At 40.5% G+C, this 15,701-nt stretch overlaps 1 protein-coding gene across 1 annotated transcript in view; it reads right to left on the minus strand.

The window, feature by feature from the left end:
* The window catches only part of CCNB3 (cyclin B3), a 51,260-nt gene extending 42,570 nt beyond the window's left edge, over window positions 1-8,690 (minus strand). The window contains exon 1 of the mRNA XM_060001815.1: window positions 8,595-8,690. Coding sequence (XP_059857798.1) covers window positions 8,595-8,690 — 96 coding nt within the window. The remainder of the gene's footprint in view (window positions 1-8,594) is intronic.
* Window positions 8,691-15,701: the final 7,011 nt, after the last annotated feature.

The raw sequence follows: 15,701 nt of genomic DNA on the forward strand, positions 1-15,701 counted from the left end.
TCCCTCTTTGTTTCCTGGTGCGAGAGGAGAGGGGATTAAGAGTGCTGCTTAAAGGAGCTCCAGAGACGGGTGCAAGCCGCAGCTAACAGTGCGGACCCCAAAGACGGGCATGAGACGCTAAGGCTGCTGCTGCCGCCACCAAGAACCCTGTGTGTGAGCACAGGTCACTATCCACACCTCCCTTTGGGGGAGACTGTGCAGCCCGCCACTGCCAGGGTCCCGGGATCCAGGGACAATTTCCGAGGGAGAACGCATGGCGCGCCTCAGTCTGGTGCAACGTCCCGCTGGCTTCTGCTGCCATAGGTTCGCCCCACATCTGCACCCCTCCCTCCCCCCGGCCTGAGTGAGACAGAGTCCCCGAAGCAGCTGCTCCTTTAACCCCGTCCTGTCTGAGCGAAGAACAGATGCCCTGCGGGACCTACACCCAGAGGCAGGGCCAAATCCAAAGCTGAGCCCCGGAAGCTGTGGTAACAAAGAAGAGAAAGGGAAATCTCTCCCAGCAGCCTCAGAAGCAGCGGATTAAAGCTCCACAATCAACTTGATGTACCCTGCATCTGTGGAATACCCGAATAGACAACGAATCATCCCAAACTGAGGAGGTGGACTTTGAGAGCAAGATTTATTATTTTTCCCCTTTTCCTCTTTTTCTGAGTGTGTATGTGTATGCTTCTGTGTGAGATTTTGTCTGTATAGCTTTGCTTTCACCATTTGTCCTAGGGTTCTATCCGTCCGTTTTATTGTTTGTTTTGTTTTTCTTTTAAAAAAAATTATTCTTAATAATTATTTTTTATTTTAATAACTTTATTTTATTTTATCTTACTTTATTTCATTTTATCCTCTTTCATCTTTCTTTTCTTTCTTCCTTCCTCCCTCTCTCTCTTTCTTTCTTTCTACTTTTTCTCCCTTTTATTCTGAGCCGTGTGGATGAAAGGCTCTTGGTGCTGCAGCCAGGAGTCAGTGCTGTGCCTCTGAGGTGGGAGAGCCAATGTCAGGACACTGGTTCGCAAGAGACCTCCCAGCTCCACATAATATCAAACGGCGAAAATCTCCCAGAGATCTCCATCTCAACACAAGCACCCAACTTCACTCAACGACCATCAAGCTACAGTGCTGGACATCCTATGCCAAACAACTAGCAAGACAGTAACACAACTCCACCCATTAGCAGAGAGGTTGCCTAAAATCATAATAAGTCCACAGACACCCCAAAACACACCAACAGACATGGACCTGCCCACCAGAAAGACAACATCCAGCCTCATCCATGAGAACATAGGCACTAGTCCCCTCCACCAGGAAGCCTACACAACCCACTGAACCAACTTTAGCCACTGGGGACACACACCAAAAACAATGCGAACTATGAACCTGCAGCCTGCAGAAAGGAGACCCCAAACACAGCAAGATAAGCAAAATGAGAAGACAGAAAATCACACAGCACATTAAGGAGCAAGGAAAAAACCCACCAGACCTAACAAATGAAGAGGAAATTGGCAGTCTACCTGAAAAAGAATTCAGAATAATGATAGTAAAGATGATCCAAAATCTTGGAAATAGAATAGAGAAAATGCAAGAAACATTTAACAAGGACCTAGAAGAACTAAAGATGAAACAAGCAACAATGAACAACACAATAAATGAAATTAACAATACTCTAGATGGGATCAATAGCAGAATAACTGAGGCAGAAGAACAGATAAGTGACCTGGAAGATAAAATAGTGGAAATAACTACTGCACAGCAGAATAAAGAAAAGAGAATGAAAAGAATAGAGGACAGTCTCAGAGACCTCTGGGACAACATTAAACGCACCAACATTCGAATTATAGGGGTTCCAGAAGAAGAAGAGAAAAAGAAAGGGACTGAGAAAATATTTGAAGAGATTATAGTTGAAAACTTCCCTAATATGGGAAAGGAAATACTTAACTCCAGGAAGCACAGAGAGTCCCATACAGGATAAATCCGAGGTGAAATATGCCAAGACACATATTAATCAAACTGTCAAAAATTAAATACAAAGAAAACATATTAAAAGCAGCAAGGGAAAAACAACAAATAACACACAAGGGAATCCCCATAAGGTTAACAGCTGATCTTTCAGCAGAAACTCTGCAGGCCAGAAGGGACTGGCAGGACATACTTAAAGTGATGAAGGAGAAAAACCAACAACCAAGATTACTCTAAACATCAAGGATCTCATTCAGATTTGATGGAGATATTAAAACCTTTACAGACAAGCAAAAGCTGAGAGAGTTCAGCACCACCAAACCAGCTTTACAATGAATGCTAAAGGAACTTCTCTAGGCAAGGAACACAAGAGAAGGAAAAGCCCTACAATAACAAACCCAAAACAATTAAGAAAATGGGAATAGGAACATACATATCGATAATTACCTTAAATTAAATGGATTAAATGCTCCCACCAAAAGACACAGACTGGCTGAATGGATACAAAAACAAGACCCATATATATGCTGTCTACAAGAGACCCACTTCAGGACTAGAGACACATGCAGACTGAAAGTGAGAGGATGGAAAAAGATATTCCATGCAAATGGAAACAAAAAGAAAGCTGGAGTAGCAATTCTCATATAAGACAAAAGAGACTTTAAAATAAAGACTATTACAAGAGACAGAGAAGGACACTACATAATGATCAAGGGATCGATCCAAGAAGAAGATATAACAATTGTAAATATTTATGCACCCAACATAGGAGCACCTCAATACATACGGCAAATACTAACAGCCATAAAAGGGAAATTGAAAGTAACACAGTCATAGTAGGGGACTTCAACACCCCACTTTCACCAATGGACATATCAACCAAAATGAAAATAAATAAGGAAACACAAGCTTTAAATGATACATTGAACAAGATAGACTTAATTGATATTTATAGGACATTCCATCCAAAAACAACAGAATACAATTTTTTCTCAAGTGCTCATGGAACATTCTCCAGGATAGATCATATCTTGGGTCACAAATCAAGCCTTGGTAAATTTAAGAAAATTGAAATTGTATCAAGTATCTTTTCCGACCACAATGCTATGAGACTAGATATCAATTACAGGAAAAGATCTGTAAGAAATACAAACACATGGAGGCTAAACAATACACTACTTAATAACGAAGTGATCACTGAAGAAATCAAAGAGGAAATAAAAAAATACCTAGAAACAAATGACAATGGAGACACGACAACCCAAAACCTATGGGATGCAGCAAAAGCAGTTCTAAGAGGGAAGTTTATAACAATAAATTCCTACCTTAAGAAACAGGAAACATCTCGAATAAACAACCTATCCTTGCACCTAAAGCAATTAGAGAAAGAAGAACAAAAAAAACCCCAAAGTTAGCAGAAGGAAAGAAATCATAAAGATCAGACCAGAAATAAATGAAAAAGAAATGAAGGAAATGATAGCAAAGATCAATAAAACTGAAAGGTGCTTCTTTGACAAGATATACAAAATTGATAAACCAGTAGTCAGACTCATCAAGAAGAAAAGGAAGAAGACTCAAATCAATAGAATTAGAAATGAAAAAGGAGAAGTAACAACTGACATTGCAGAAATACAAAAGATCATGAGCAATTACTACAAGCAACTTTATGGCAATAAAATGGACAACCTGGAAGAAATGGACAAATTCTTAGAAAAGCACAACCTGCCAAGACTGAATCAGGAAGAAATAGAAAATATGAACAGACCAATCACAAGCACTGAAATTGAAACTGTGATTAAAAATCTTCCAACAAACAAAAGCCCAGGACCAGATGGCTTCACAGGAGAATTCTATCAAATATTTAGAGAAGAGCTAACACCTATCCTCAAACTCTTCCAAAATATAGCGGAGGCAGGAACACTCCCAAACTCATTCTACGAGGCCACCATCACCCTGACACCAAAACCAGACAAGGATGTCACAAAGAAAGAAAACTACAGGCCAATAACACTGATGAACATAGATGCAAAAATCCTCAACAAAATACTAGCAAACAGAATCCAACAACACATTAAAAGGATCATACACCATGTTCAAGTGGGGTTTATTCCAGGAATGCAAGGATTCTTCAATATATGCAAATCAATAAACGTGATACACCATATTAACAAATTGAAGGAGAAAAACCATATGATCTCAATAGAGGCAGAGGAAGCTTTCGACAAAATTCAACACCCATTTATGATAAAAATCCTCCAGTAAGTAGGCATAGAGGGAACTTTCTTCAACATAATAAAGGCCATATATGACTAACCTACAGCCAACACCGTCCTCATTGGTGAAAAACTGAAAGCATTTCCACTAAGATCAGGAACAAGAAAAGGTTGCCCACTCTCACCACTCTTATTCAACATAGTTTTGGAAGTTTTAGCCACAGCAATCAGAGAAGAGAAGGAAATAAAAGGAATCCAAATCAGAAAAGAAGAAGTAAAGCTGTCACTGTTTGCAGGTGACATGATACTATGCATGTCACCTGAGAATCCTAAAGATGCTACCAGAAAAGTACTAGAGCTAATCACTGAATTTGGTAAAGTAGCAGGATACAAGATTAATGCACAGAAATCTCTGGCATTCCTATACACTAATGATGAAAACTCTGAAAGTGAAATCAAGAAAACACACGCATTTACCACTGCAACAAAAAGAATAAAATATCTAGGAAAAAACCTACTTAAGGAGACAAAAGACCTGTATGCAGAAAAGTATAAGACACTGATGAAAGAAACTAAAGATGTTACAAGTAGATGGAGAGATATACCATGTTCTTGGATTGGAAGAATCAACATTGTGAAAATGCCTCTACTACCCAAAGCAATCTACTGATTCAGTGCAATCCCTATCAAACTACCACTGGCATTTTTCACAGAACTAGAACAAAAAATTTCACAACTTGTATGGAAACACAAAAGACCCCGAATAGCCAAAGCAATCTTGAGAACGAAAAACAGAGCTGGAGGAATCAGGCTCCCTGACTTTAGACTATACTACAAAGCTACAGTAATCAAGACAGTATGGTACTGGCACAAAAACAGAAATATAGAGCGATGGCACAGGATAGGAAGCCCAGAGCTAAACCCACACACATATGGTCACCTTATCTTTGATAAAGGAGGCAGGAATGTACAATGGAGAAAGAACAGCCTTTTCAATAAGTGGTGCTGGGAAAACTGGACAGGTACATGTAAAAGTATGAGATTAGATCACTCCCTAACACCATACACAAAAATAAGCTCAAAATGGATTAAAGACCTAAGTGTAAGGCCAGTAACTCTCAAACTCTTAAAGGAAAACATAGGCAGAACACTATGACATAAATCACAGCAAGATCCTTTTTGACCCACCTCCCAGAGAAATAGAAATTAAAAAAAAAATAAACAAATGGGACCTAATGAAACTTCAAAGCTTTTGCACAGCAAAGGAAACCATAAACAAGACCAAAAGACAACCCTCAGAATGGGAGAAAATATTTGCAAATGAAGCAACTAACAAAGGATTAATCTCCAAAATTTAGAAGCAGCTCATTCAGCTCAACAACAAACAACCCAATCCAAAAATGGGCAGAAGACCTAATAGACATTTCTCCAAAGAAGTTATACAGACTGCCAACAAACACATGAAAGAATGCTCAACATCATTAATCATTAGAGAAATGCAAATCAAAACTACAATGAGATATTATCTCACACCAGTCAGAATGGCCATCATCAAAAAATCTAGAAACAATATATGCTGGAGAGGGTGTGGAGAATAGGGAACACTCTTGCACTGCTGGTGGGAATGTGAATTGGTACAGCCACTATGGAGAACAGTATGGAGGTTCCTTAAAAAACTAAAAAGAGAACTACCATATGACCCAACAATCCCACTACTGGGCATATACCCTGAGAAAACCATAATTCAAAAAGAGTCGTGTACCACAACGTTCATTGCAACTCTATTTACAATAGCCAAGAGATGGAAACAACCTAGGTGTCCATCATCAGATGAATGGATAAAGAAGATGTGGCACATATATCCAATGGAATATTACTCAGCCATAAAAAGAAACGAAATTGAGCTGTTTGTAATGAGGTGGATGGACCTAGAGTCTGTCATACAAAGTAAAGTAAGTCAGAAAGAGAAAGACAAATACCGTATGCTAACACATATATATGGAATTTAAGGGAACAAAATGTCATGAAGAACCCAGGGGTAAGACAGGAATAAAAACACAGACCTACTAGAGAATGGACTTGAGGATATGGGGAGGAGGAAGGGTAAGCTGTGACAAAGTGAGAGAGTGGCATGGACATATATACACTACCAAACATAAAATAGATAGCTAGTGGGAAGCAGCCGCATAGCACAGGGAGATCAGCTCAGTGCTTTGTGACCACCTAGACGGGTGGGATAGGGAGGGTGGTAGGGAGGGAGACGCAAGAGGGAAGAGATATGGGAACATATGTATATGTATAACTGATTCACTTTGTTATAAAGCAGAAACTAACACACCACTGTAAGGCGATTATACTCCAATAAAGATGTAAAAAAAAAAGTATATAGTCCAATATGTTTTTAAACCTCATAGGGGAAATTTTGTATTTTAAGAAAGGAGTTTGGTAATTCATATTAATCTCTTTTAGTGTATACAAGGGAGAGATGGGGGAAAGGAGGAAGGGTGAGTATTTTGGATCAAAGGGAGCTTCCTTTCTAGGTAGTGTTTATCTACACATGCTTTACCCCACTCCCAAATGAGCAAGACTATCTCTGTGGGGTTAGAGGTTAAGGTAAATCACGCTGTAGGGCTTTTCTGTTCCCTAACAGTTTTTATTTGGTGAAAGTCTCCTAAGTATCAGATTTCCTTTATGAATTGAGAACCCTGCCCTACCTATGTCAGAGAGTTGTTATAATATGAAGCAGAACATTGAGGTCAGACCATTTATTTTCCCTGTTCTCTATTTACATCATGGACAGTTAGCACATGACACAGTAAGTGATTACAAATTTAGAGAACTGGATTCATATTACAATAGAACAATCTAGCACAGTGGAGCAATCCTGAAAGAGCTGAGAATTACTTCTGTTTTTTAATTGATTAAGCTAAGAAATAAGTAAACTATTAGTCTCTTATCTAGTTCATGATAAATAATCCTAGTGGAAATAATTAGCAAAAAATAAATTACTATTTTCTCTCAAATTGGCTAAGAAATTAACTGTTGGTCTGTTATCCAATTCCTACTTAGTATTACTGGTAGAAATAACCAGCCCCAAATAAAATCAATGGGTGAAACTGAACTCAATAAAATTTATATTTGCAAGATGTGCCCTGAGAGAGTTGGATTTAGAAAAATAACTGCCACAGAAGAAAACTTACAGTGGCAGGACTCTAATTGGAAAATTTGATATGGACAAAAATCTGATCAATGTATCAAATCTTTCTTGCCAAATTTACATAGGAAAAACACATTTGGCCCCTCCAAGAAAATCATTTCAGTGAGACAAAAATGAAAATGATTAGAAAGTGTTTATCTGTGCTGAGAGAAAACCAATCAAGGAAAATAAATTGGCCTAATGATGTTTGCTCCAGGAAATACTCTTTTTTTTTTTTTTTTTTTTTTTGGTGGTACGCGGGCCTCTCATTTGTTGTGGCCTCTCCCGCTGTGGAGCACAGGCTCCAGACGCGCAGGCTCAGCAGCCATGGCTCACAGGCCCAGCCACTGCGCGGCATGTGGGATCTTCCCGAACCGGGGCACGAATCCGTGTCCCCTGCATCAGCAGGCGGACTCTCAACCACTGCGCCAGCAGGGAAGCCCCAGGAAATACTCTCTTAATGACAATTCATCAGGTTAGTAAAATTCTGATTAAAATATGAATGATGAGGAACATAGAACATCACAGGGTCGGAATGACAAACTATCCACAAGGTCAAAACAGCAGGCTTGGGCTTCCCCGGTGGCGCAGTGGTTGAGAGTCCGCCTGCCGATGCAGGGGACACGGGTTCGTGCCCTGGTCCGGGAGGATCCCACATGCTGCGGAGCGGCTGGGCCTGTGAGCCATGGCCGCTGGGCCTGCGCGTCCGGAGCCTGTGCTCCGCAACGGGAGAGGCCACAGAAGTGAGAGGCATGCGTGCCACAGCAGTGAGAGGCACGTGTACTGCAAAAAAAAAAAAAAAAAAAAAAAAAAAAAAACTCAAAATGGGCCCATTCTTCAAATTTAATAGCTGTAAAAAGCATTATAATACATTTGTTGACCTAGTCTTCATACTCTCCCCAGGATGTACCAAGCAGCCACCTGGCAAGGTGCTTTGAGCATCTCAGAGAGAGTAAGAGTATAGATGTGATCACTAATGAGAACTGAGTATTGTTTGCTTTTGAAGGTTATGGAGGACGGCCTTCATCTTAGCCATGTATTTACAGGAAAGAAGAGTTGACACTTTCCCCCTAAGTCCTAATTTGATGGTCTTCTCCAACTACAAGGTCTGCCACCCTTTCCCACTTTCTCAGATTAAACCACACATATTTCAAAAGATGTAGGGATGAGCATAGGGACTGAACCAACACAGGAAGAGCTTATATGAAACACTGTTGGGAGGGACAGCTTGCTCTAACCTTTTCAGATGGGCCATGATCGCTGGGCACAATTTTGCTGGACTGAGATTTCTTAGTCTCACGTCTGGAGCGTTGGGGTGGTAGTGGCAGTGGCATTTCTTATGGATTCAGCAGCATCTATCCAAGGCAGGGCTGCAATCAGAAAAGGACTCTTTAAAACACCATTCACCAGAAATATCAGAATTCTCTGGAGATCCTTGAGAAAACCCAGTCTCTCTGTAGCATCCCTAGGAGAAAACATACTTTGATTTAAGCAGATCTGGGCTCAAATCTTGGTTCTACCACACTTAACCATGGGCAAGTGACTTAAACTCCCTAGGCTTCAGTTATCTCATCTGTAAAATGGAGATAAGTAAACGTACCTCTGCAGGGCACTGTTCAAATTAAATGAGATACTCTATGTAAAAAGCTCAGTACAGTGCCTGCCACCCCCTGTGGGCACTGGGACTGTGGCCTAGCCCCTAGTTTAGCCTAGGAACACTGGGGACAAATTAACAGTTTTGCATTGAAAATAATCAAGAACATGACAGATCATATAGTATGGAGGCTCGCTGGTAGGGTTAATGTTCTTTAAAAGGCATGGGGTCCTGGCCACAGCAATTATAATGCTGCTACAGAGAAGGCAAAAGAATACACTGCACGCGCACACACACACACACACACACACATATGCACAATAGGCCAGAGGGTATTCAAAGGCTGCATTCAATCAAGAAACTGTAATCCAGTTCCAGACACCCAGTAAGAAAAAAATAAAATAAAAAGATAACAGCAGAAGGAACTAACTTGTTGAAAATCACTTGACATAAAAATTTAACAGTCATTACAGACCTTGGGAGAGTCCTACCTTCATCCTATCTCAGTGTGGGATCCCATTCTACATTCCTTAAATTTCTTTTAGTTTGTGAGTTCCCAATAGTTATGATATACTTATGTATCTTACAAGCAAATACATAATTAGGAGGAATCAGTTCTTGGATATCCAAGAGACCCTTCCCACTCAAATACAACTGCCCTTCCAACTCCACTGATATTCAGTGTCCAAGCTCAACTGCATTTGACAAAGAACAGGCTTCCATAAGAGAGACCCTAAAGGCAATGCACCAGATGCTTCAGGCAATGGAGATACAAACACAAATAAATCATGTATCTTACCCTAGAAGTATTCACAGGCACAGCTCTAACAGTAACATAAAAATATGACAAATGATTTAAAAACGGTAGATAAAAAGTACTTTAGAAACACAATGGCAAGACAGTAATCTTGTGGGAGATTCCATCTGGACTTAAACGACAAAAAGGTTCCCAAGTAGACAGGGGAGCTTTCCAGGCAAAGAAAGCCTGAGCCTAGGCAGAGGGTTGAACATGCAGAGCACAGCAAGTTTGGTAACATCCTGGAGTGTGGAGTATAAAGAATGTGTTGGGGAGGAGTTAGAAAGAGGCTGCAAGCTAGGCTGGGGCCATGCTGGTAAGACTGCAGAGAAGACTGCAGTTTGAGGGGAAGGTTTAAGAAAGAAGAAAGGCTAACTTGGGCTTTGCTTTGGATGGAGAATATTAAACATTTTGTTGGCAAGGAAAAGTTAGTACAAGTATGTGCCTTCACATTTACTATGTCAGTTAATCCTCCCAACAAAACTGTGAGGGTAAGCAGGGCAAGTACAATTCTTTCCATTTTATAGTCCCAGATGAGTTAAGTGACTTACTACACAGGACAAATTATTAAGCAGCATAGAACATTCAGCTCTTTCCAGGGCTCTTTTCTAAAATACCATGAAGTCTCTCTGATCGTATGCAAAAAAGATTCCAAAATAGCCTACAGTCCAAAGTGAAAGGCCATAGTGTGGTAGTATGAGGAGTAATGAGGAGTTAGAATGAATAGACTTTTTTTTAAGAAGCAATTGGGCTCCTAAATCAGCCAACTTAGCATCTTAGAGCCTCAGTTTCCTCATTCGCAAAAGAGCTATACCACCTCTTACTTGCAGAGGTATTGTGTGGCTCAAATGTAAATTTGTACGTGCAAAGCTTAACCTGGTACTCAGAATAAATGGTGCATCTTATTCTCCTTCTCTTCCTCCAAATCCAAACCTATTTTCCATCTCATCCCTCAAAACTCAGCCAAGCAGCAATAAAGCTAAATTGAGTGAACCCACCCTTAACTGCACTGTATGAAAACCACTCACTCCACTATTATTATTCACACCTCATACAATTTTCTATGGATGACCAAAGACTCATGTTCTGAAATCTTTATCTTTCAAACGGAAAGAAAACATCAAACTGGAGTCAACAGGCCAGAAAACTTTCAGCTGATGACATCACAGGCTGACTAAACCTCAGAGAAAATAAGGTTTTTCAGATGATGGTTATGTGTCACCTTCATTATCCTGAACAATAATCACTTGCTTTGGGGGACACAGACACTGACTTAAGTAACTAATTTCCCTGCCACTAGGTGGGGGGAGGGGATTGACATCACCAAAAACATGCTTTCATAAAAGGACACTCTGTAGAACACTCTCAACTTGTACCACCTACAGAACCCTTAGCCTTATTTGGACAAAAAAATTAAAATCCTTTCTGCTTTCCAGACTTTCCATCTCCCCTACATACACACTGATGAGTGCTGAAGACTCCATTGGGCATCCCAGGGCTGGTGCTGAAACCCACACAGGGGCAAGTTGGCCTTTTTAGAAGCCCAATTGCTCAGAGTCCAAAACTGTAGATCAAGACAATCTCAGGAAACAGAAGCGACTTCTTTTTATATATAAAGGCAGGTTACAGACAGCAAGACACTGGGGAGAGAAAGCAGCATGGTGTCAATGAAAGCAGCACTGAGCTGAGAAGGATGCCTAGGGTCTAGTTCTAATCCTGCCCTAGCTGGCTGAGTGACACTGGACAGGTCCCTTTTCCCTCTCCAGGCCTCCTTCCCCCACCTAATAAAATGAGATAGTGGGACCAGAGTCTCTTCGACATTTAAACCATGGTCAATGGACCAGCAATATTAGCATCACCTGGGAGCTTGTCAGCAATTTAAAATCTCAGTCCCCGAGGTAGGCCTCACCAAATCAGGAAGTGCAAGTTAATAACCCCAGGTGATCTGTATGCACTTTAAAGTTTAAGAAGCACTGTTCTAGGATCCCTTCAACTTCTGACATTCTAAGATTCCAAGAGGACCATAGCAGAGAGCAGTGGAAAGCCAGAGTTGGAGGGGTTGGAGGTGGTGATAGAAGAGAGCCAGTGGAGACAACAAGGGAGGAAGGACACATGTTTCCATCTTCCTTCATATCCTTCAACCTGTAGTTCAAAAGGCATCCCTCAAGTAGCATTCTCTAGCTTAAATACGTCTTGTGGATGAAATTGATCCAGCACAGTTTCGCTTGTGAAAAGACGTTATGTAAATGTACTCGCATTCAGGCATGTGTACTGGTAGCTCCATTTAAAAGCTGGGACCCAGTTTTGGTTTTTTGTTGTTTTTGTTTGGTTTTTTAGGTTTGTTGGTTTTCTTTGCTTTGCCATCTCACCCACTAATACACACTCCCTGCCCAACCTCGTACAGGGCTCTCTCCGCAGACTGCTGACTGACAGGAAAAATCAAAGGTTTCGTGTCAGGGATCCCATGCATCCCGGCAAAAGAAGACAGTGAGTTACAAGTGACTGGAGTGAGGCTCAAGGACCCACCCGCGCGCGACACAACCGAACATTCAAGCGGGCAGTACAAGTTCAAAGGCGCCTACCTCATATCGAGATTGAGGGCAGAAGAGGAAAGACCACGGGCGCAGTCCTAGCCCAGGAGAGGCCCGGGAAATGACCGGAGCTCCGCGTCCCAGCAACTGGCGTTCGTCTCAACTTTCCCCGTGCTCTCTCCAATCAGCCCAGTAGCGAATTTTGAAAATTACAGCCCAGGAAGCAGAGCAGCGGTGATTGGCCAGCAAGGGCAAATCAGCGTGCAGTTGAGACTTGAGCTCGCCTAGCAAGGAGGGGCGGGGCTGGGTATTTTTAAACTGAACTCTGCAGCTAATTGACTTCACAACGGGGCGTGGTTTCCTGTACCCCTGATTGGACTGGGCTGGGCTGACAAGCGGGAGTGCTGCGTCTCTTTAAAGACTCGTTTTCATTTAAATAATCCTGCTGGAGGATGGCGAGAGCCGCTGCATTATGTAGTGAAGTTCAGAGCAATTAAAACATTAATATTAATAAGCTTTTGGGAATTCCCTGGCGGTCCAGTGGTTAGGACTCGCCGCTTTCACTGCCGTGGCCCAGGTTCAATCCCTGGTCAGGGAAATAAGACCCGCAAGCCGGCGCAGTGCGGCCAAAACGTGCCTTTGTGAGGGAAGCAGAGCAGAAATTATTGCCCTTATTTTATGGATAGCCCCCAAAGTGCAGAGAGCTAATAGTAGCTAACATTAATTGAGTGCTAGCTCTGTGCTAATTGCTATAATTTTTTTAATTGTTTTCAACACTGTCCAAAAAGGTAGGTACTTTTATTATTGCCGTTTTACAAACAACAAAACTCTAGCTTGCTAACTGCCTAATGTCACAATGCTACATTGTGGCAAAGCAGGTAATACAACCGATATGCTCATTCATTTCATTCCTACATTAATTAATTCATTCCATTCCTACATTAATTCATTCATTCAACAAATAATTATTGAGCACCTGCTTTGTTCCAGGAGCTAAAAATATATATATATGAGTAACTGACAAAAGACTTGAAGAGTGTATAACCCTGCCCTGTCTTCTGAGGAGGGAAAGAGAGAATGGAGATGCCAGGAATAAAATCTAGGAATTCCTGCATATACAACAGATACTCTACCACTAAACTGCATCTTTACACTTATTATTAGTCCATTCTCCTTTTAGTATCTCATAGCTTCTACATTAAATGGAAAATAGTCACATGATCCCAGGCCCTCTTCTCTTTTTAATATCCCTAGGTTATCACATCCAGATCCATGACTTTAAGTAGCATCTAAAAGCTAGCCCTGAACTCCAGACTCATAAATCCAACTGGCTACTCCACATCTCCACTTGGATGTCTAATAGACACCTCAAACTTAACGTATTCACAACCTTCACCAAACCTGATCCTTCCTCCAATGTCCGCCATTTCAGAAACTGGTACCACATCAAGCCTGTTAATCAAGCCAGAAACCTGGGTATCATCCTTGATTCAAACTCTTTTCCACTACCTTACCCTACCAAATCCAATCCTTCAGCGAGTGCTGTTGATTCTACGTCAAAAATATATTTTATATCCATCCACTTCCCTCCATCTCCACTACAACCATAGTCTCTCGATTGGACCACAGTCAGAAGCTTCCAAGCTGCTCTCCCCCTTTTCAATCTGGCTCTTCTCTAATGCAAGTACAATACAATATGATCAGTCTTTTTTTTAAAAAAAAAAAAAAGAGGTATCATGTCCCTCTCCTGCTTTTGTGGTTTCCCACAGAACTTAAAATAAAATCCAGACTCCTTACCCTGGCCTACAAGTCCCACCTATCTCACAAACCTTGTCTCATACCACTCTTTCTCATTTACTCCATTCCAGCCATAATGATCTTCTTCCCAAACTTTGAATATACAGAAAATCCCTCTTCTCGGGAACTTTGCACATGACGTTCCCACTGTCAGAAACATTCTTCCCTCTCTTCTTTAAATTACTTTATTTTTCTCATGCTTTAAGTCTCACCTTAAATATCCACTCTTCAGAGAGGCCTTCCTTGACCATGTTATCTAGAGTAGGATTCTTCTCCCAATCCCTAATATTTTACCTCAGCGCCTTGCATTTCTTTTTTCTTTTAATTTTTATTGGAGTATAGTTGCTTTACAATGTTGTGTTACTTTCTTGCTGTACAGCAAAGTGAATCAGTCATATGTATACATATATCCACTCTTTTTTAGATTTCCTTCCCATTTAGGTCCTTACATTTCTTTTAGAGTAATTATTGCTATTTGTAATTTTTTAACCTACTTCCTCACTCAAGAATGGAAGGTCCACAACTGCAAGGACTGCACCTATTGTGCTCTTATCTCCAGTGATTAGTATTAAGAAGAGTTCACATTTATCAATTGCTTACAATATGTTTGACACTGTTCTGACACTCACAACAATACAATGAGTTGTTAATGTCCCCGTTTTGCAGAAGAGAAACTTGAAGTACAGAGAAGTTTAGTAACTTGCCCAAGATCACACAGCTAGTAAGCTATTGGATTGGGATTCAAACCCAAGCAGTCTGATTCCAGAGACCAAACACATAAGCACTACCCCATACCTGCCTCCTTGACAGATGGCTGAAAAATATTAATATTTGTTAACCAAGTAAAGGAGTATCTTCCTTTAAGGGTCATCGCTGTGGACAAGTGTCCCACTGGGATGCACTATAAAGGAAATATAGTATTAACACAAGTCACAAGTCTTCTTTAGTCAAAAGAGGAAAAGGTCCATCCACCAAAACAATAGCAACACAAAAATCACAAAACAAGCAATTTTATTTTTCCTGTTTCTTTCCACTTCTTCACAAAAACAAAAAAGTTATTGAGTAAAAATTATAATTTTCCAAAAATTAAATTTTTTTTTTCTCGCAACTTTCAAACCTCCAGTGGACTTAACCTTTCCTTTGGGTAGCACTCAGAGGGAACACTACGAAGAGAGGAGACAGCCCTTTGACTCTACCATTTTCCAATATTTCCCTCCACCCAGGCATACAACCCTTTCATGAACTCTCCTTTCCCCTCCCCACTACATCCCTGTATTAAAACTTGATAGGAAAGATCTGCTCTTACCTACCTCACTTTTACATGAAAATATATTTCACATGGATCCAAGATTTAATTGTGAAAATGAAACAATGGAAATACTAGACAAAATATTTTAAAAATTTTTATAATCTTGCAGAAAGAAAAATATTTCTAAACAGGACAAAAATCTAGAGATAGCAACAGGCTCAACAAATTTTAGTAGCTAAAAATTTTTAATTTTTGTTTGGCAAAACAAGTAAACAAAAACAAAAACAGGGTTAAAAAACTTAACAACAAACTGGCCAAAAACATTGTCAACATGAATGACAAAGGAATAATTTCCAAAATGTACAAAGAGAATTGCAT

This window comes from Delphinus delphis, chromosome X, assembly GCF_949987515.2.
Source record: "Delphinus delphis chromosome X, mDelDel1.2, whole genome shotgun sequence".
NCBI lineage: Eukaryota > Metazoa > Chordata > Mammalia > Artiodactyla > Delphinidae > Delphinus > Delphinus delphis.